This window comes from Ischnura elegans, chromosome 1 (genome assembly GCF_921293095.1).
Source record: "Ischnura elegans chromosome 1, ioIscEleg1.1, whole genome shotgun sequence".
Taxonomy (NCBI): domain Eukaryota; kingdom Metazoa; phylum Arthropoda; class Insecta; order Odonata; family Coenagrionidae; genus Ischnura; species Ischnura elegans.
The window spans coordinates 114,909,527-114,931,837 of record NC_060246.1 but is presented as its reverse complement, the minus strand read 5'-3'; the positions used below and the strand labels follow the sequence as shown (position 1 = coordinate 114,931,837).

General features: G+C 36.5%; 1 protein-coding gene across 3 annotated transcripts; it reads left to right on the top strand.

Moving 5' to 3' along the window:
• The first annotated feature begins 2,027 nt into the window (after positions 1 to 2,027).
• Positions 2,028 to 22,296, top strand: LOC124168434. 3 transcript variants are annotated; one of them, XM_046546674.1, is made up of 8 exons: positions 2,028 to 2,107; positions 3,107 to 3,294; positions 6,008 to 6,145; positions 6,504 to 6,745; positions 12,603 to 12,960; positions 13,274 to 13,501; positions 14,531 to 14,868; positions 15,750 to 22,296. In XM_046546674.1, the coding sequence occupies exons 2-8, from the start codon at positions 3,154 to 3,156 to the stop codon at positions 15,934 to 15,936; spliced, it is 1,632 nt and encodes a 543-aa protein (XP_046402630.1). In that variant the 5' UTR covers positions 2,028 to 2,107; positions 3,107 to 3,153; the 3' UTR covers positions 15,937 to 22,296. The 3 variants fall into 3 exon arrangements, with proteins under 3 accessions (XP_046402630.1, XP_046402638.1, XP_046402620.1); XM_046546664.1 differs by lacking the exon at positions 2,028 to 2,107 and adding an exon at positions 2,163 to 2,550; XM_046546682.1 differs by lacking the exons at positions 2,028 to 2,107; positions 6,008 to 6,145 and adding an exon at positions 2,161 to 2,550.
• Positions 22,297 to 22,311: the final 15 nt, after the last annotated feature.

Here is a 22,311-nt window from a genome sequence, read left to right as displayed (position 1 = left end):
ATTGTAAGAACATATATCGACAAATATACTCATGCCATAAATTAAAATCTGAAGAAAAATAGGATATACATGAAATAGATTAATGTTTTTTAATAGTCGTTAGCCATTATAAGTTAATATGTTTCAACTGGGAAAACGGTAGAGTACCTACTTTTTCCTTTACTAGGGTAATGAGTTTCATTGAGAAGGGTAGGCGAGGGTTGGTGTGAGAAATACAGTCCAAAGTTTCTTCCTTTACTATGTGGAGCCTCGGTATTGAAAAATAAAATTCATTTTAATGATATTCAAACGTATTTATTAATATTCAATGATCATAGTCACCTCAATTCGCAATTAAAACCACATCTTTGATTTCATAATCCCAGTTTGCCCACCATCGTTCATTTCCGCCATCTTGACTTCGCTCCTGACCGGTCCGAAAAGAAATTCTCGTAGCGAACGTAGCGCCTATGGACCGGTGCTCCGGAGCACTTCCGTCTGTAGCGTCTGGTAGCGAAAGTAGCATTCATTGGACCGCACCCGTAGGCTACGGGTGGTCTGATCCATGCTCAAAATAGTAGGGAGAAATTCGGTAAGCTTGTAGATGGAGTTGATTCCACTAAGAAGGAGGTACGTTTAAAAAACGCTTGGAGGTTGATTTCCCCCTAGTAACGCGTCACACAGGAAGAGTCGTTCCTCTAGGAACGTCTTAAAATACGGCCCTTAGGGCCGTTATTTTAAGAATAATTATTCTATCATTTGGTCAGAAAAATTCAACCTTAGGCTTAATTTTTAAGGCTTTTGATAGATGACTATCAGAGGTGGAGCAGTGACCAGCTCTGTCAGGTCGTTATACACACCAGTGCCTATCCTCATTCATTGCTTTTGGCGAATAAATTAATTAGAGATTTTGAGGAAGGTGTTCAGATTCAATAAGTTGAACACTGATACATACCCACCTTAAGATGCCCAAGGATTATATCATTAAAGTCATGATGATGAGGAAAAATGTCAGAGGTGAGCATCACATCATTCTACAAGGTCTACTACATCTACCATTAAGGTCATTCACTCAATGCCTCAACCATGGACTACTGTACCACAATTTAGGATTTAAGTTTAGGGAATGGTGTTTGGCCATGTCAAGAAGTCTCTGAATGGTATGCATCACCTCATTTTTGTAATACCAATCCTCAGAAGTGGGTGGTGCCTACAGTAAGGATCCACCAACAGTATAATTACCCGTCGTAGGTGTCTCCAAAATTGACCAGATTTACCAAGAGTGGAGAGTGTGAACCTACGTAGGAGACTGGGAATTAATTTATTTCCCCAAAAACAGCACTAACCGGTGGTCTCCAACGGTTACAATTCACACCACTAAGAATTAAATGAATTAACGTATTTACGGGCACAGCATTTAATTCAGGCTATCCTTTAGTTTTTGGCCCCTAGCGTCATTTCCATGTTATTTTTCTACGATAATGAATACAGGTCCAGCAGAAATACCTGTCCCAAGTAAAGTTTCCCAAGTCGTTTATTTATCTTCGATGGAATACAGCCCATATCTGAGATATAATTCCATACAATTAAATAAGGGTATACTGCTCGTAATCTGCATAACAACAACCGAAGTCGAGCTTCATTTATTTCGTCCCATCCACCGTCCGCAACAAGCCAGTTTCGGGATTTAAATTGACAATTTGCTCGGACGTTGCTTGAAGGTTATCCACGAAAGATGATGACCCTGAGGGATGGTCCTCGTCCTAAAAACACTTGAGGAAACTGAAAGAAAAACTCTCATCACAGCGAATGAAGTTGGTGGTAGAGGTTACAAGATTTTGTCGATAGGAAAGATCGGAGAAAATTATACCTCAACAGTAATCGGGTCGACTTAGACTTTAAGCTAATAGCCATTCGTTCGATTCATTATCTGTCGGATGGATGAAAAGTGTTGAACCGATTGACTTGACTTGACCTTCACCAAGTGGTGATAAAAAATGGGCATGTCGGTCTAAAGAGCTTGGGCAGGTCTGACCCTTGAAATCAAGCAAATAGCAACTGGATAATATTAGAACAGCTAGTGTCAGTAGAGATTCAACTTTTCCCGGGAGACTCTTCCAATGGTTAGGTAAGTTCAAAAAACATCCTTTTTCCCTTATACTGGAAATAAAGATAATTTTATGGTTTCTAAACAATACGCCCGATATCACTGCGCGCTTTACTTCGAGAAATAAATCAACGAATGGAAAACCAACAAATTTCGTGTTTACGAATGGATTCACATACGTAAATTACGGGCTGCTTCTCCGCGGAATCCGACTTGTCGTATTGTTCGTTAAATTCCCCTGCGCATAATCAACATAAACAAGTGTTTATTTTGATATTGTGATCACTGCGCCATCACGCGCCCAAGGACGTAAAGATAGGATGCCCCAGATGCAAATCAGCTGAGATGGAAACATAGGACGCCATTTCAAATGTCAAAATTCGGGTTTTTTGGTTTTAATATATTATATCCTCAGGAAAAAAGGACGAAATCGCAATCTTATTATATTCAGTTGGAATTAACAGGTATTAAAAAAATAGGTTTCTTATACATTAATGTTTTCTTTTTTATAGTAATCCGTTATCCGTCCAGCGACGGTTAGCCCATCCCTTTTTTAACTGAAATAATCTCTGAACTCGGGAAAACAATTTTTTGCATGATGTTGGTCACTAGTTTTACATGTATTTCTTCTGTTGTGAATCAAACCATATCGTTTGACTTTTTTCTCTTCCAATTTTACTTCATTGTAAATAGTTTGAGATTTAGTATATCCTCCCATAGTTACATCATCCCTATATGGCCTTTGGTTTCTGGTTCGTATATGTTCTTACCCGTAACTTGGTTTCATATTCTTTTACTTAGACCAACAGCATCCTCAGTCATTACTGGGGTTTGAGTCCTGCGGTGTGTATGCCTTTTAGAAATTTTGTTGACTATAAAGAATCATTGGATAAATGTTTTACTCCCCTTAGATTTGGCCGTAGCTTGCTATCCAGTCTCTAGATTTATAATTTGGCATTATTAAAATATAATCCTTGGAGAATGCAACGTTTATGTCTAATTTTATTTCTTTATTTTCAGTCTTTCACCACGGCTATCGAAAAGAAAACTATTCCTAGCTACTCGCGATGGATGTCCCTCCGACATCGCGGTGGCTCCAATGTCAGGAAACAGGAGGAGATTCAACAAATCTGTCATGGCAGATCCAGGAAGCGCTGGAGCTGGAAAGCTCATTCCCTACCTGCCTTCGAATGCCATCGGTATCGAAGGTATTTATAGATTATATGCATCAATTTTGTTGGCTAAATACCTAGTTTTTATCGATGGTTTACTGAAGTTTTAGAACTTAGAAATATACTTCTTGGTATTTATTTATTTTTGGGTAAGAAATTGTTTGGCTGAATATTTCATCATATTGGAATACAGCGAAGATACATGAACTGCATAGCTGCGTAATCTTTAAGGAAGTAAATATTTGTAAAACTGAGGGGTTCCCTGATAAACCTTCCTAATATTTAAATCAATGAACCTACTCTCTCAATTTTAGCAGGATGTTTCATCTTCGTTCCAACCTCAAGGTGACTTCAGTATGCATATTATATATGGTGATGAAATAGATCATGCCTTTCAGCAAATGTAGAGGGAGAAGCAGAGGATATGCAGAATTAAATGTAAATCATCCTTGAAAGAGTACCTCCTCAATGCCACAATGGGGGAATAAAGGGAGACTTTACATGCATTTCAAAGCAATAAAACCTTCATCATTCTTCCACCGAAAAATAAGGTCGCAGTGTGGGGGGGTAGTAAGGGATTCAAACGCCCCTGAAACGTTTGATTGAGTCTGTACTCTATTCCCTCCACATTCAGCAAGGCCTCAAAATGCCGCAAAATGCATCCTTCTCCAAGAAAACCACTCCACCCATCAATTTTTTTGTCTATGGCCCTGCTGAATAAGTTAATTATTGGAATGAGAGATTGACTAATGACCATGGAATCCAGAAGACCCTTAAAAGTCAAGTGTATTTTTCCCTAAAAAGCCACTCAGCAGATACAGTCATGGGTAAGGCCGTTGCTGTAACTGAAAGAACAGAGCTCTTTGCTTAAGCAGTTTCAATATACCCAAGGTGCCACTCCGACTGTAAGATCTGTCTGAGTCATACAAGAATGGTTTTCCACCTTGGCTGGTTTGTGGTCCTCACCCAAATTCTACCAGTCTCATTTTTGTACTTGCATTCTGTCTGTCTTTCTTGGACTCAATAAAATTTGTTTGACTTATTAAAAACTGAATTAGAAAGAAACTAGTCATAGATATTATTTAATTTTGACTTCTAGCTATTGTATGTTTGGAAATCGTTAAGCAGTACGTCAAACTTTTTTGCAATAATGTCATATTTAATTTGCTCCTATGCATGTGTTGGGGATGACTTTAAGTATCGGCACTCATCTTTAACCTCAGAATGATGGTGAAGTATCGAAACTTGAGTCAGCACATGTCGTGGAGAAAGGCTCCCGGAGGAGACTAGTGTGAAAATACATTTGTGATTTACTGTTGTCATGGCAGAGACAAAGCCCGAGTTAAAGAAGGTTCTAGTACTTAATTATAGAAAGGACAATGGTCAGTTAATCAGCTGAAAATTAATAGGTAGAAAACTAAGATGTTATGTAGTATGCAGTGGAGAAGATAAGAATCCAAGACTAACACTTCACTATTTGTAGAAACAAAAGACTTCTGCTATCTGGGATAGAGTAAATAATATAATCATCCAGGCAAAGAGGGCACTCTTCCAAATGAATGTTTTATGGCTGGGAATTTAAGCTAATTATTGAGGAAACAACTTAACAGAACTTTCATATTGAGCTTATGTACTTATCAATTGCATTGAAATACTGATTATTACTGCAAAATAGAAATCAAGGGTAAGTGCATTCAAAAGTACCTAAGTGCGACTGAAAAAAGATAAATATCCAAAGAATCTACTGAGTTCGCTGTGAGGAATTTCTCAGAAGAGTGGCAAAAAAAGTTAATTATTGTAAAAACTGTTTGAAGAAGACAGAACAATTGAATCATGGGGTATGATGAAGAAAATTGGCAATTCACTCAGTCTTAAAATTGCAATTCATCAAAAGAATAGAAGGGAAAGATAGCTTTTGATGAAAAGAAATGTTTAAATTCTATAAAATAAAATTATATGATAAAAATTAATTCAACCACTGGCTCTTAAGTTTAATGTTAGTTTATGTGTAAGTTGCCTTCCATGTTTCATAAGTTGGTTATGTCATTAGAGATCTGGCTCATTTACTTGTTCATGAAGAACCTCATTTTCATTGGCCAAGGAAATTGCTCATAAGAATGTAAGCAACAACAAAACACATGCGGTTTATCAACGAGGCCAAGGAGTTGCTAAGTAGCAGGGAACCTCTTGGTATGAGTTTGTGACATCCTCAACTTATCTGCCAAAATATTACTATGAATTTTTTAAATGAGGTGCAAAGATTGCATAGTTGTTGAAACTATAGGACCACGTGGTTAAAACAAAGAGTTATACATAGGTAACAGAAATGTAACTGCATAGGTTAGGGATTTACATGTGAGCAGTGAATTTTGTTAACATTGTGCCATTGACTACTCGCTATGGAGTTCAAAAATGGTTCATACAGATGAGGCTGTGTGGCTTTTGCTGCATATTATATTACCTGTGGTAAATCTCTCAATTGGGAATTCCTACAATAATTTGGTGAAGGAAGGGTTCTGAGGTGACTGTGCTGGTAGATCTTTTCATCTTTTGTGGACTGGGAATATTTACAAATATTCATGCTTCATTGCTGTATTATGATTATTTCTTTTACATATTTTAATTTAAATATATTTATTGAGTATATATGTATTTTGCTGCTATGAATTGTTTATCATTTTTAATTTAGAGTTCAACTTATTTTTATAGTATTTTCAATTATTTATTGGTTGTCTGCCATATTTAATAGGATCCTGAGGAGATCACTCTTGGTATGAGAAATGGCTGTGCTCAAGTCCTTCGTTGTTTGAAGGTTTGGTACGATCTTCCCTCAGAAGTGCTCTTTCTAGCCACAGCTCATCTAGACCATTTTTTATCGCGGATGAAGGTAAGTTCATCAGTTAAAACGTTTGCTGCAATTGCAAAGTTTATGTTTTACCAAGGTTTTTACTGCTTAAACTGTTTCAGCTTTTAATTAATCCTGGTGAACCTTTGCCTTGTTTTGATCTGAAGAGAAGCTATTAGCATATTCAGAAGTGCTCATGTGTAGCCAATTAACTCATTTCTTTTTCTAATGGAAATTTCCTCAGTAATCATAGTTATGTTTTTAAGTTCTATGTAGCTAGTTGTAGGAAAACTTAAAGTACTCTAGCTGGATGATTATAGTTTTTCAGTTCATCATCAAACTGTAAGCAGCAAAATAATCTATCTAGTCAATCTACTTATGTTTTCCCTCTTCTTTACAGGTTCGACCAAAACATCTGTCCGTTATAGCCTTGAGCTGTTTCCACTTATCATCAAAGCAGGTGGCTCATGCCTTGGAGAAGTCTAATGATATTTTACTGTCTAGCCACCAAATTGGTGCTCCTATTAACATACCAGATCCACGGGATCTCCTGGTTATCTCACAATGCCGATGCAGTCTTGGTGACCTATCGCGCATGGAGGCAATTGTGGCCGAGAAACTCTCTCTATGCTCTTCTCAGGGGTGAGTGAAAAATAATTTATTTCTCCTTTAATTTGTGAGGAGGTAGATGAAGGAGGGATTGAAATAAATAGAAAACCAGATTAGTTATTGCAGGAATCTTTGTTCTTCTTCTGTCTCTGTGCCTAACCAGTTGGGGTATTTAAAGAGTGGCAGACCACTTGGCCAAATTCTGGAAACACATGAGCTTTCGGTTAGAGGTATGGGGAGTCATCAAGGAGTAGGATGGGCAAGTGAGGCCTCCTCAAACTTGGCCTCCAGAAATTGAACAAACTGCCCAAGTTACTCCAGAAGTTTTCTGCTGATGACATTTACAACGCCAATGAAATGGGACTGTATTACAGAGCAACACCAAATGGCTCTCTTTATTACAGTTATGTAGGACTAACAGGCTACAAAAAGGCGATGGATCGCATCACTGTTTTGTGTTGTTCGAATATTTTGGGAGCTAACAAAAAAATTCTTCTAGTTGTTGGGAAAAATGCTAAGCCTCGATGCTTTAAAGGACTAAGAATAAACAGTTTACCAGTGCATTACCATGCCAATAGCGAAGCATGGATGACTGTAAGCCTCTTTACTCAATGGTTGACCACTTGGGATAAGGAATTAGCATGAAAATCAAGAAAGATTCTTCTTTATTTTTACTTGATAATTGTACGGCACATCCCATTGCTCAAGTGAGCTAAAAAATATTCAGTTGGAATTTCTGTCCCCAGACACAACATCGTTGGTGCCACCAATGGATATGTGGATCGTTAAAAATTTGAAATTTCTTTACCGTGGGAAATTAGTAGATTATATTCTAGAAACTATAGAAGACAACCATCTGACATCGTCATCCACCGCCAAAGGAGTAAGTTCAGAGGTGAACATTCTGCAGGCGATTATGTTTCTAGCTGAAAGTTGGCGAGATGTCACCTGTCAAACAATTCAAAATTGTTTTTATCATTGCGGTTTCAAACATTCCAACGCAGTTGTCAACATTCCAGCAGAACCTGAAAGTGAATTCAACTCGGAACTGCACCAAGTAACAAGCCATGAAGAGTTCGATCATATCAACTGAAATTTGGACCGCTATGGCACCAATAAAACTGTGAAGAGGATATCATTGAAATCATATTATGCATGCAACAAGGTGAAGCGGAAGGTGAGGATAGTGATGGAGATGAAATCGCACCTGAGCGTAGAGCCGAGTGACATCTCAAGATGCAAGGAGGTTCGTTGAGGGGTTATGACTCTTCTTTATGCTAGAGGGCAATGAAGGTAGCCCAATGTCGTCATTGGATGTCTGTGCCAACTTTGTTAGTGCGACAAGGATGACGAGAATGCAGCAGGGTACATTGGACATCACGTTTCAGTTACAATCATAATATAGGATGCTATTTTCTACGGAGCCATTTATGCCGTGTAAGGTGCCATGTTTATATAGTATTTGTCTCTACTTTTATGCCAAGAGGAGGAAGGTGTCTACCGGAGAAAGGCTGGAGAAGCATCTTTCGATATCGGGGAAATAAATAGGGAATTGTTGTTATGCACATTCATTTTTTTTCCTACTACCAAGGTTTTATCATTTCTCAACATAATAAGTGTTGGTTCACTTGCGCGAATTCCCAAAAATGATACCTCAAAACGTGTACCTTAACCTCCTTTAATTTTTGTGTTTCTTTCTCCCTCCTATTGAAAATTATGCTAAGTACCATTGATTTAGGGAAAAGAATTTCTGAGTTTTATCACTAAAAATAATTTGTGCCATAATGATAAATACATAGTAGCATGTAAAGGGCAAAGCAAATACTTTCAATTTAAAAGTCTGGAGAGAAGAAGAGGGACAATTTTATAAACATGGCACCTCATACCTGGTAGGACAATGACAATGGAAAAGTCTCAGATAGAAGTGTCAGCAGAGAGGTAGATGGCGTGCCTTACCCGGACAGAAACCCAAGACTAATTTCTTTCGATCATTGGTTAGTTTTTTTCTTTCCCCTTACCACATTAATATTTATTTCCATTTATGGCACGCCTATTTCTAGTGTTACAACTAAAAAAATTGCTTTCTATGCCAGCATTTCATGGCATTATTTAAAATGCAGTGAAGAATGAAACCCGAAAACTAAAGAAGGCCAATGTGTTTAGGTATAATTTTCAAGAGTTCACGAAAGTAAACCAAAATTGCAAAATTATAAATCTACACGATATTTAGATGATAATGAGCAGAAACATGGCATATTTCTGGCTTTATTTAAGTTTGTTCATCATGTTTATAGTAGTTTACTCAAACCAAATAATAAGATCATAATTTCAGATTGACGTCCTGTCTTGGCTTAATCTTTTTTGAATATATTAGCAGATTGCTAATTTTTTAATCTCATGGAGATTAAATAATTCATTAAATAAAGTTGGTGTTCTGTTTAGTTTTCCCCAATATGCGACTCGCGCTTTCTAACTTGGCTACATGTTTTGGCAACATGATTATGGTCAATTACAGGATTAGCGAGGCTGGTAGCCAAGCCATATCTTGGAATGGAGGGGGAAGGGATGCTAGTCCGCGAAGTCTCACAGGAGCCAGAAAGGGCTAAAAATATGTTAAGGAATGACAAAATGCGTGTCGTAGCCAATAAATGGATAACAACCTTTTCCAATTCATTTCCCTGATAACGGAAAATAATTCTCCTGCCTCTCTCTAGTTGGAAACTTGTCCCTGTTGACGGGAGAGATGAACCCTGTCCTTCTCAACCCCTGCAAAGCATTGAAAGGGGGTGGGGTAAGTAAGAGTGGGATGGGTATGGCCTGAATTGGGGGCAGGATAAAGAGATGTGCAGAGGGTGGGAGGAAGAGGGGAAGGTAAAGGGCTTTCAGCCTTTCAGTGACTACGTTTGGGGGGCGTGTTTTTTTATGACGCTCTCAAGCTATGTCACCATAGGGAGGGGAAAATGCTAGGGGAGGGGGGTCGGGGAGTGCAAGTTGGGTGTCAGGCAGGAAAAGGCGATGGGAGAGACTAAACAAAGGTTTTGGAAAGAACTCCTGGAATGGGGAGGAGTGCTAGAGGAAAATTCATGGCTATAGTCTATTCACTTTATGTCTGCGGGTGAGCTTTCGTAAGACCCTGGACACTCAGATGGTTTTGCTGATAGGGGAGGGGTAGTACCGAGAGAGAGAGGAGGAGCGAACATACCGTTGCCAAATGTACATAGCCACTCTACTTCGTCGCTGAAAACATGTGATTCATAGGTGGCCACAGATATTTTGGCCCCAAAGCCGAGACAATATACGTACTCACGTGGAAGGTATTGAGGATAATCCTTTCACAGAAGCCCATGACATTGTCAGCTGCCACGCTGAATGAGGCACCGTTGGTGGAGGTCAACAAGCAGATTCACGGTGCTCATTCGGTGGAGGTCTGAGAGCGACTCACTGAGGCCACGCCTACTGCTTGCTGATTGGCGAAGGGAAAGTTAAATGTCGAGAAACTTTCCCTCCCCTCATCTCCACTTTCTTTGGCCACACCAGCTCACCTGCAGAAATAAAATGAACAGAGTATAGTGTTGGAAGTGCCTCTTCTTTACGAGTTGCCTGAAAAATAATATGGTGATAAATAGAGCCCAATATTTAATATATTTAACTTGTTTATTCTGGAAAACTAAGATATAGATGAAAAGAAATTAGCAAAAAAATCCTTTTTTGCTCTTCTCCATTGCCGCTTCCACCATGGCATCCAACTTGCATAAATAGAAACCTAATTGGGAATCCAGATCAAAATTTCTTAATGTTTGTAGAGCTGCATAAACTTCATTTTTATGAGGTGGAATTATTTCCTCACTTTCATCTTCATTGTCACTGCTGTCATGATTATAGTCCCAGCTGCTGCTTCTTCTCAACTATTTGTTACTGAGACACCCGCTAGGCACTGACTGAAGGCCTTTTACACTCTCTCACGAATTTAATTCAAGCCCATACCGTACGACTCAGCACCGTCAGGACAATAGACAACCAGACATAGCCTCCCTTGTGAATAGAAAGCAAGGTGCTTACGTGAAAACTTAATGCACGGAATCATCTAATCCCCCGTTCAAATTGGTAATAGATGAGCCATTTTGCCCTCAATATGGGTTCGTGTATAAACTATGATATTATTGGTGATATCCTTACTACCTCTCTCTATCTCTCATCATCGACAACCAGAGTATTTTCCCTGAAAATTTCTACGAAATGTAATGATGTTTATAAAATCAAGCTTTAGGATGAAAAGTATGTCCTCTTATCATTGAGTGGCTTAATTCTCTTCCTTCCTTGTATTTCCAACTTTGGATTTGAAAAGTGTTGTCATTAGGTCACCTATTAACCTGCAAGAACATTGAAATTTGAGCAATTTTATGCATTTGCAACATTTTCTTGTTATGATTCAATTAAGTAGGGTTTAAGTAGAAGAGTAAGAAATACCCCGCACGACCCTCCTCACATGTTAAACTACTAAGTATTGTCAATGCGATGTTTACAAGTAGGCACGTAAATATGGTAATTGTGTCATCCACGATATTTTTACTGAACTCCCACTTCCCCTTGATTCCCACCATAAGTTTTTAGGCGAACCCTTTCCCTCGAAAGTTGCACTATTATTTACAATTTCACACTTTGATGCAGAAGTCAGAAGAACCAATTTATTTGCTGCTTTCGCCAGAATAACTAGTTTTGTTGACTAAGTTTTTGCCATTGTTCATATAAATGAATCCCATTTGCTGCTGGAGCCGAGCCTGTTGTTCCTAATTTCAAAATATTTTGTATTTTTGAAACTTCGTATTTTTAATTAGTGCCATGTATTTGCAATAGGATTTTTTCCGGGACCACAATTTCACTACGTAATATCGAAAATTTCGTAATATCCTGCTTCCTTTAATCAAGAGTTTACTGTATTACCTGGCATACTCGAGGATGATATAGAGCTTTGGTACCAAAGAGCGAGTGTGCCAACAGAGTAGAAGGAAGACATCATCAACTTATTATCATCTGAAATTGCCATTATAACATTGGTGCATTGCTGACTGCCTCAGTTTTACTCGTGTTAACTAACTTGCCCCACCTAATTTCTGTTGTCATTTGTCAGTTAATTTGTGTATTAAGGGCATGAATGCATATATTTGTACTGGTTTTTCAATCGGATACCAACAATTCATTTTAGTTCATAAGTTTAAAGGGCAATATGTGCTCCTCAAGCCAAATTGCTACATAAAACTATCAATCGATATCTACTTAAATTAATGCTCTCCAGTAATAATCTCGACAAGGTACTCATAAAATTATGGGGCGTTTTAAAAATATTTGATCCAAAGACAATATATTTGGCATTCATTTACTTTCAGTGTGCAACAAAAGTAAACGATGAGGAGTAGAGCAGAATGGATGAGAAAAACAATAATTTAAATTAGAAATACACATATTGAAAATCTTGTGGTGATATCCAGGGAATTGGATGTTGAATAATAGCAATTGTTTATCATCACTTTTAGAAAGGTTTTTATGGTGAATAAAGTAGGATTGAGAAAGTACTCAATTTTCATCATGAATCACACACAACATTTGGATGCCCCTTTGAAGATGTAACCCGCGCGTCGCCTCCATGTAACAAATAAACCCCTGATCCAAAGTCATAATTTTTCCAATCCCATCAGATTCGTTGCTTGGAGGTGTTGCTGTACTTCTTGCAAAAACTTAGAAGGGCAACCCTTACAGTTGTTATGTAAATAAGTTTTTCAGGCTCAGTATCCAACTTCATGCACCTTTTTCTGAGGTCTTTTATATTGTTAATCCTTTATTTGCATATTCTTTTTTCTTAATATTGACAGTTGTTCAAATCTCATATTTTCAGTGAAGTAGCTAGGAATAAGCCTTCAAATGGTGGCTATGGAGTCAATCAGGAATGGCCTCACAAAGTGTTTTCCTCTTCTGAGAACATGGTGTCAAACAATAAAACTTCATTGGCATCAGAAAGAGTGCATCCAAGGGATCACAATGTGCAATCATCTGTGCAAAATTTATCTCATGGAGAATTGCAGCATGGCTCCATTTTGCCTACATCTTTTCCTCTTCACTCACGTCTGCCTTATCCAGTCACTCCTATGAGCTTCCTGAACCTCATCCACTCTTTCCTCGTCTCGTCGATGAAAAATCAAACCAGCGACAGCTGTGAATGGCCAAGCCGAGAATTAAATGACTGCTTTGTCCAGGTGAGTCTCATGCGTGGATTATTTGCAATCTTTGCAATGCAAACTTTTTATAACTCCAAATCTTTAATAATTTAAATTTTTTCATTGGGACTTCTGTGGGGATGTCATTAATTAAAAATTCTTGAAATTACGCAATTTGATATTATGAAGAGATGGTTTTTTGGTCCTATGACTTTGTACTTTCAAAATTTTACTGTAAAAATGTACTTTTGCCAAATAAATAAATGAGAAGGAATCATTGATTTTGTTTACTTATCTTTAGAATGCAACTTGCATAGTAATGTTGATTTCCTATGTAATCCATTTTCTGTAGACCTCACCTGTTCGTCTACGGCATCATTTGGAAGCAATTGCATGTGATGGATCCCTAAGCTGTTTCAACCCATCAGAGATAGCCTTATCTCTGATGTGTGTTATGCTGGACCAAATTTTGGGGTCTGTCACTTGCATGAGTTCACACCCAACTCCGTATAAGCCTGGGAGACAAGCCCATTCATCTGGTTTGATGCCTTTTGTTACGGAAATCAAGAAATTGTGTAAAGTGAGTACTCAATGTTCAGTTATCATCTTATTTTAATTTGGGTGTTATCCTCAAAAAATTAATTACGGGGCGGGGCTACCTAAGCTTAATTAAATGTCAATACAGGTCAAACTCATGCATGTATTTGGTGTAGTGTAGCCTTAGTTCACTGTGATAATTTTATAATTTAATTTAATTTGCATTGTGGCATCTATGAAGTATTTTCAGTTGATTACAGTGAATTAAATTGAATCAATGTGCTATCTGTAAAATAAAGCTGACTAAAGCCACAGTTACAGTGTCACTGATTTCTGTGAACCTATTATCTTGGGAATTCATCCGTACAAATTTCTTAAAACAAATCTGAGTTTATTGCCATGCCCTCACCTTAGTCTCTCCTATTCAGGGAATTGAGATTCAGATTATCAAGTGGTAGTATCTAAATGAGACTTAGCTGTGGCCAGAATTTATCTTTTGACTGCAGAAAGCTGTAAATGTAGGAGCAAATATCTCTGACAGTTTGTGAAGAAAAATTGACCCAGAAAACTTAATCTGGTGAATACAGAGAGTTTTTTTAGTAATTTGAAAAGTGAATAATGATTTATTGTCGGTTACATAGTAGGAATTGTTGCAGTGGAATCGGTTGGTCATAAATGTCATCATTAGTTTCAGAAAGATTGTTAGTCTGTGTGACAAAATTGCTCATAAACGCACAGTTAAAATTGTTATTACGCGGTGGTTTGAGTGAGAAACTGCAATACTTAAGACTGCTTTTGCAGCTTCAATCTATCTTTTTTTCATGTTTTATAGAGGTATAACTTACAACAATCAGTTCCTTCAGTTTGAAGTCATTTCTGACCAGAGATTTCAAGTGTTTTTCTCACCCTTCTCAAGTGATTTTTACTCTATATGTCAAAAATAAACAAGTATTATCTATTTTTTGGAGAGACAATTGGTAGAAATATGGATTTAACAGTGTGAAATTAATAAATATTTGTCTATTTTGTGTACTGATTATACTTTGTATATACTGATTATTTTCCATTATAGATTACTGATGCAGGTTTTACTCGTTGCCATGCAGCTGTTTTGGCAGTTGTTCGGTACTATGAGTCTCAATGTGATGCCTCTCGTTGGTATGGATCCAATTGCTCTGGTAATTATGAGGATGACCTGAACTTGGATGAGGAAGATGAAGATGAGCGTAGTGCGCGCAGTTGGAGAAGAAATGGGAAAAGGAAGAGCTGTGGTGCTTATGTGGAAGGGTGGGGGCCACTTGCCTGGCGTGTTTCTCAACGCACTTTGCGTAACCTCCGCCCAACGGAAAAGCTTGTTTCTTGGCCACCTATGCCGACTATCCATGAATCTAGTTTATCCCTTCGCATAAGGTGAGTGCAGTGATTAAATGTATTAATGAAGTAATGGTTTTATTTGTCTGGAAGTGTTGAGCACAGTTCTAGACAAATTATTTATTTAAGCCTCATTCTGTCCAAAAACCTGAAGTGCCTTCCTCACCTTTCCAGAATGATTTTTACTCTTTGTGTCAAAAGTAAACAAGTGTTATCTATATCTTTGGGAGCAAAAGAGGAATTTGTACACCATGTGTGCTCGTGTAGGTGACAATGTAAAAGATTGCTGCTGATTAGTCCATGTAGGTTACCTGAAATTTGTATCATTTCGTGATTCATGTGGTTCAAAGTAATAAAGAAAAAGTTGGCTTAGGTATTAGGGCTGTGGTGCTGTGTGCTCATACATTTGACCTTACTACATGGTTTAGGATATCTGGTAGCGATATATCAAGTATTCCATGAAACCCGCTATAAATCCTCAGGGGTAGAGAATATGCCATGTTACTTTAAGCGGTTAATGTACACCTTGCTTAATCTGTGCATTCTGGTTTGAACCTTGGTTTGGGAAAATATTTTTTTTTACATTACCAACTGATAATTAGGTGCAAGATAAATTTGTAAGTACATAGAAATAAAAATCCATGTCAAGAACTAATGGCAACTTTTAACTTGCGGAAAAAATATTTAATTATTTGATCGTCCGAGGCTCTGGCATCTGACCTCATTTTCAAGATTTTTATCACTTTATGGGTAGAGGCCAACCTTATTGGTAGCTTTATTGGTTAGAGCACTCAGGGCATAGTTGGAGAATATTTGATTGATTCCTGATCAAGGTGCATGATTATTGCTTCTTTGATTATTTTATACTTTCTGGTACTTTTTTTAATATTCTTTCCTCTCATCCATGAATTCTTTGCCAGATCATGCAGTTTAAGCTCTGAGGAAAGTTCAGATCCAGGGGAGGAGGAAGAGGAATATGAGGAGGAAGTGCAACCGAGGAGCCCAGAGCGAGGAAACGAGTGGAGGCCATTGCCAATGGCAGTGCCACTCAAAGCAGCGTGGGCCTCCATGAATCCTCTTCTTGAGGAAGAGGGAGGTGAGGAATGAATGAAGTCGGCTGCTTCCTTTGAGGGAAATGCTTCCCAAGGAGGCGATGTTCCCAGCGTGCGTCTACCAATTCATTTGTAAGCCAGTCTAACTTTTAGGGGATGGTTCTTAAGTAAAATCCATGATTGTGAAGATTTTTGGCGAAATCAGTACAATGTCCTTTTAGTTACTGACCCTCAGTGTAACCCTTAAATGCACTTGTCATCTGGTTGACTGGAAGCTCTTGTGTTGCATGGTCCAGGGCATACTTACCCCTCTTCTCTTGTGAACTTGTAATTTTTTATAATGTGTGATTGGCAAAGTGTAGGAGTAGGAAAGCATATTTGTGTCTTCTACAATATATGAAATGCAAGATTTTGGATGTTATGTGTGGATCACATGCTGAACTATTAAGCTCAAAAAAAAAAATTAAATTGGTATTTGATGGTCGGTCTTGTGGCACAGAAACTTCTGATAGGCATGTGATATCCAAATTAGGGCTCTTATGCTATTTTTCACAGCAATAAGGGTTTTAAAAAATATGAAAAATACATTTTATTCAGAAAAATATTTTTATGGGGCATTTAATGTGTTTAGTGTTACATGATGAATTTTTATCCTTAAAATGTGTGGAAAACATGATCATTCCATACTACCACATATTTTGAGAATTGTTATTCCTTTTGATTTGAATTGATATTGTAGAACCAAGGCAGTCATAATATTTTCTTTCGATGAAATATGGCAAAAACATATCCATTATTGCGAATAATTTTTAGTTTTCAATTTAAAATATTTCCTGTAGGAAATAAGGAACCCTGTTTTTATTGTCTCAATTTAGGTAGTTCAGTGGCCACATGGGTTCATTTTGTGTCTGTAGTGGTACACGTGCGTGGGCATCTCTGAGGAGGGTACTATGATTGCCCATCTGTCTTAAACCCTTGAATTTCCTTGGGCAACATTCAAACGACCGAGTGCTTTTCAATTTATATGAATATCTTGTGGTATCTCAGGCTAACATCATTATCAGGAATAGCCCATATTTTATCATAAGTTCCTTATTTATAAAGAATCTGAAGCACATTACTATGTTTTTCAGTGCAATAGTCATGCAGCATTCAAGTGGGGTACATTTATGTAAATATTTATCGCTTAAGATTTTTATTCATTGAGGAATTTCTATTTTACAGTTAATTTTATTATTTACTTGAACATATGTGCTATCAAGCATCTGCCCAATTTTTTTTATTAGAATCGTCTTTCCTTGTCTATGAATTTTATTCTAGCTTAGGTCTTAGCTCTATATTGCTAAACACATATTGTGAGGCCATAAAAATTGGGGCATTTTTATCAAGCCTTTCTTGTAAATTCAGAATGGCTTGTATTCCATTTTTAGTTACACCGTTTGTAGTGAATTTAATCTAGTCGTTAAGTGGCAAAATTGATGGTGCTTTTCAAGTTTGATTTAACAGCTGTTGATGAAGTATCAACTTTCAGTGACAATATTGTTGGTTTTGAGATATGAATGAATACTTGACAAGCTAGTTTTGATTGTAAAATTTTATGTTGGTGCTGTGATATCATAAGCAAGGAACTTCCCACCTGGAACTGATAGAGGCTTTTTAGTTGCGAAAAAAATAAGTAATTATATGGTGATGAGTTACTTATACAGTTAGACCATGTGAATTGTTTTATGTCACGCTTTGAAGATAAGACATTTTTTGTTCATTCATCATAATTCATTGACCGCTCAATATTCAGTGATCTTTTGTATGAAGTTAGCACTTGTAATTGATGTGGCTGATTCTTAAGAATCAATTAATCTCTTTAATGTGTCTGCAGTCAATTTTTATAGATTCTGGTTACATGAAATAAAATTGGCTTAACTTTGTGCTATCGTCAAATTTCAGTAGGCAGCCCATCAGTAGGTCTTTTCTTATCCTTTGAAGAAAATTAGTGTGCTTTTTTCTGTAGCATTTTACATTATCCCTGAAGTGATCATGTTTTTATGCTCTCAATCAGTTTGTTTTGAGTAAATATTACGGTATTTTGAATTTTTTAGTACATACCTACTTCAATGTGTTGATTCTAAAATTTTTCATAATTCATATGATGTTTCTTTTAAATAGAGCAGCGTCTTAACTATATAATGATTTTAGGCCACTTGAAAATCACCATTTGCCTTAAAATATCCCAGTTTTTGTTATTTTAAGTATCAGAAAATATTAGACATGTAATTTTCATAGTAGATATGCTTGATGAATAGCTCTGCATGAAGAGCTATTTATTTTGACTCTTAGTTCTTAGGGTCACTTTAAACAATTATTTCTTGAGTTTTTTGTCCTAGCTCAAGCAGTTTGTTTAACCATTTGGGGTGCCTGTTTTTATCAGTTACCTATAATCTGAAAGGTATTATTTTTTTGCTTTTGTTTTAAGCTGGAGTTAGCCAATGGGGAATCAGTAAATGTTCTTCATAAGTAACTAGCACACTCAAGTGCACATTGTGTTTTGATAAAATTGTTTAGTCTCTGGTTTGTGTGTCATTGTGATTTGAAAAACTTATCTAGTCTTTTCCATAAAGGTTTTTGTGCCAGTTATTGCAAGTTTATCCTCACAATTCATAATTTTTCTGAACTTTGTTGATACTGTGAATGTATATTTGTTTATTGTAAAAAAGTTTCTGTGGTGTGTTCATTTTATGGTTTTTTTCCATTTTGTGTTCTTTATATTACTACTGGTGTTAATGATTACTGGTGCTAAAACTTAGGTAAAGGCTTAAGAGAAGAAAAATACATCATTCGTCAATAATTTATTATTTCTGTATTTATGGCGCAGCTTTAGAAAGCAATGTATGAAGCATTCATTGTTTTATTTTCTACATTTCTGTCAAAGGAAGGTACAGTGAAACCTCTTTAGAAGGAATTAGATGGAACTATAAAAATGGCTAAGCATTTTACAGGACTATGCATGAGAAAATGGAGCCAACATTTTCTTCAAAAGTTTGTTGAGGAAAAGTTCATTTCATGAAGGTTTCACCATATCTAATTTTTGAGAGAGATACTTATTCTGTTGAGAAATAGTTTTTTTTTTTTGCCTTTAATGTTAAAATAGGACTGATTTCAGTGAAGACAGAATATGAGCATTGATATTGTCCAAATACAAGCCTTCAGTTGTCCACAAGTACAGCCCGCAATGAGCTGAAGGAGGCTAGTTTGAGGAAAATGTCTGGCCCAATTATGAAAGTATTCTTTCTGCTTCACAGTAACACCACCTAGTTTCTCCATGCTGTGAGCGTAAATACCATGGTGTGGTGGCTAGAGTATAGGCTTCCCAGTCCTTAGGTGGAGGTTCTAATCCCCGTGGGGGTAGAGATTTTCCAGAGGCTGGCTGATCTCTGTTGAGTGTTTTGTGAGGGATATTTCAAGCACAGCTCTCAATCTGTTGGATGGCAAGTAAAGCACCAACCATGATCTACTTATATATTTTTAGAGTAATTCTGATGCCAGGTTTCTCTCCTGCCTTCCCTTCTTTATGGTACAAATTGCCTTAGTTGTCAGTCTCCCCAAAAAATAATATTCCATTATTAAATTTAAAATATTTTATGGTGGTACTATGATATATTCATCATTTATATTCTCCTGAGAAATCAAGAGTCATCTCATTGTGTTGTTGTCCTATACATCTGGTTGCATTTGCACAACAGCTCAGATATGGTTGTTGGACATTGAGCCATTCTTCTATCTATTTTTTCACATTTATTCAAGAACAGTCATGAAAATTTTGGGGAAGTATAGGTTTTCAGTCAGACTTTATTTGGACAAATGCTATACTTTTTAAAACTCAGCCTAAGTTGAAAGATAATACAACTGTAAATAAAGAGGTAGAAAAAGCGTGAAATAGAGCACTGTGATGGCAAAGATATCAAAGAAAATTATGTAATTTATTCCTGAGTATTGGAGAATTTTTTGCCATCTCAGTCAATTTTTTTTCATTCTATTCAGTATGAAAATGTCAAAAAGTATTTAAATAACTTAGCTGTCTCTAAGCCTCTCACGTATCATTTTACAGCTACATTTATTTTCTAAGGCTTGGTGCTGAAATCAGTGTATCCCTGGTTTTATGGCAAGTTATGAAATCGTTTTTCTACTGAAGTCTATGCATATTGGTTATTAAGGCCAGTTTCGTTTTCTTCGTTATCCAATACTATTGATTAGTCTTATCCAATAGTACTGACTGTCTAGACCATTACTTTATTTCTCTCAGTTAATCCATGTAATTGAATGATGAAAATTCTTGTATGATGAGTATCTTTTTGAAACCTGTGCTTCTTGAATCTGTGACTTTTGGACTGAATCCAAAATGGCATTATCATGTGAAGTAAATATGAAAGTGATGTTGAAGTGTGGATTACAGTCTAACACTCCTTGTGAATTGTACAAGGCAGGTTTACTGTGTTTTTTTAAATTTATATGTTTATATATCCTACAAGCCATCTCCAGGGTTTGACATGGGACAAATTAAACGGCACATTTGTTTACAGTAGAGCGCTGATTATTTGCCTTGCTGTAGGGTCTCAATTACTTTTGTGAATCCAAGTACTTTTCAAATTCTATAGTAGTCTTGTTCCAGACAGACCTCTATTAGTATCAGTTTATTTCAGTTAGGTAATAATTGAAATAATTATTTTTGGAAGACATTATTTGTTCAATTGGCTTAATTATTAATTCAATTGACTGCCAAGAAGTGCCTCATTAGCTGAATTGCATATTTCTTTTGAGCACAGTGAATTTTTTCCATCAATTCAGAAACATTCACATTGGGTATGCAGTCTGGATTTTTTTTTTTAAGTTGCCCCTAATTTTTCTACTGTGCACAATAGATGAAAAGAGATCATCTTTTTGTCAGGAGAACTATCCTTATGTTCCAACTGAACTCATTGCAATGTGATTGATATGGTAAGCGGTTTAATGTGTGTAAAATTTTGTTTTCTTCGTCTTATCTTCTATTAAGTATGCTATCTGAATGAACTATCCAACTTGAGGTGGCCATTATTTAGAATATAATATTCTTTTTGTCAACTAGTAGTTCACTAAATTTTATCATCTTAAAATTCTTGTAATTCACAAAACAATATTTATAGAGCCCAAAGTGTGTGCTATCTGATTTTGATTCACGTTTGAACTACCAGTCAATGCCTTTCCTCCTTCCTTGGAAACCAGGCAATTATAAAAATATTAATTATGCGGAAGATGGTTAAGTAATGGGGATGCTGTTTTTGAGGATAATTATAGTCTGTAAATTTAAGAGGGATAAACTGTTTTCGCAAAGAAAATTCACACGGTGAAACTCAGAAGCATGGAGACATCAGGGATAATCAGCGCTCAACTGTATTTTCTGTACTTGACTGTTGTTATCCACAAATATTTTTACTTCCGTGTGTGGCCTTTGTATAGGATTTCTGTTTTAATCTAATCATTGCTATCTCTATTGAATAACCTTTTCTACCTCTGTTGCAAGCTGCGTGTTTGCAGCATGTCTACAGTCATTGTAGCTGGTTATTCCTACCTTCAGTTATCCAAGATCTGAATTTCCTTGGGGGTTACTGAATCCTTTTTTGTGTTAACCTAGGTTTTTGAGCATTTATGGTGTGTTTCCTCTGTATATTAATATTCTCTGTACGTAAAGATCATATTATTAGCAGCAATATTAATAATTATAGTGTAAATGGTGTACCTTTAGCATTGCCATGTAAAACAAATGCCAAAAAAAACCACAAAATGAAAAGGTTACTGTAACCGTAAGCGTAATTGTCAGTTTAGTTAAATAAATTGGTGTATTAATGATGTGTGGTGGTTGTGATAGGTTTGGCATTTGAGTGAAATGAAAAATTTGAGTCAATATTTTGCTGATGGTTGCACAAGTAGTCATTTCGCAATTTCTCAAACATATGAGAAGCAAATTGGGTGATAAGAGGAAGTGTCTGAAACTGTCAATTTCCTTAGGGTATATATGTAAATACTTAAAAAACTGAAAAAAAGTACAAACTTATTGTTAGTTAGTTATATATGATGTTTTGTGGCATGTAATGACATGCTCTGATGTTATGAAGAGACACATTTTTATGTAAACATTTTTTTATTATATTTGTGTAGGCTATTGTAATATTTTATTTTGCTGTAAACAATATACTTATATTGATGAAGTTAATTATGGTACTGCATACACTGAAATGTGTCAAAAACTTCATGTGCCCAAAGTATCTTCAAAATCATGTTTACTGATCAAATGTGTTCTTGGAATTAGCTTTGAATTTTTTTTCAAAGCTGATGTGTTCCAAAGTCTGAAATAGAAATTTTTAAAGCCATTAAATAGCAAATTTTCATAGTTTTGCTTTTT

Bases quoted from the DNA above. Each gene is read 5' to 3' on its own strand.
- LOC124168434 (XM_046546674.1), top strand. From the start codon at position 3,154: ATGGATGTCCCTCCGACATCGCGGTGGCTCCAATGTCAGGAAACAGGA. The intron at 3,295-6,007 runs GTATTTATAGAT...CATATTTAATAG, and splicing joins GAATGCCATCGGTATCGAAG to GATCCTGAGGAGATCACTCT. The intron at 6,746-12,602 runs GTGAGTGAAAAA...TCATATTTTCAG, and splicing joins TCTCTATGCTCTTCTCAGGG to TGAAGTAGCTAGGAATAAGC.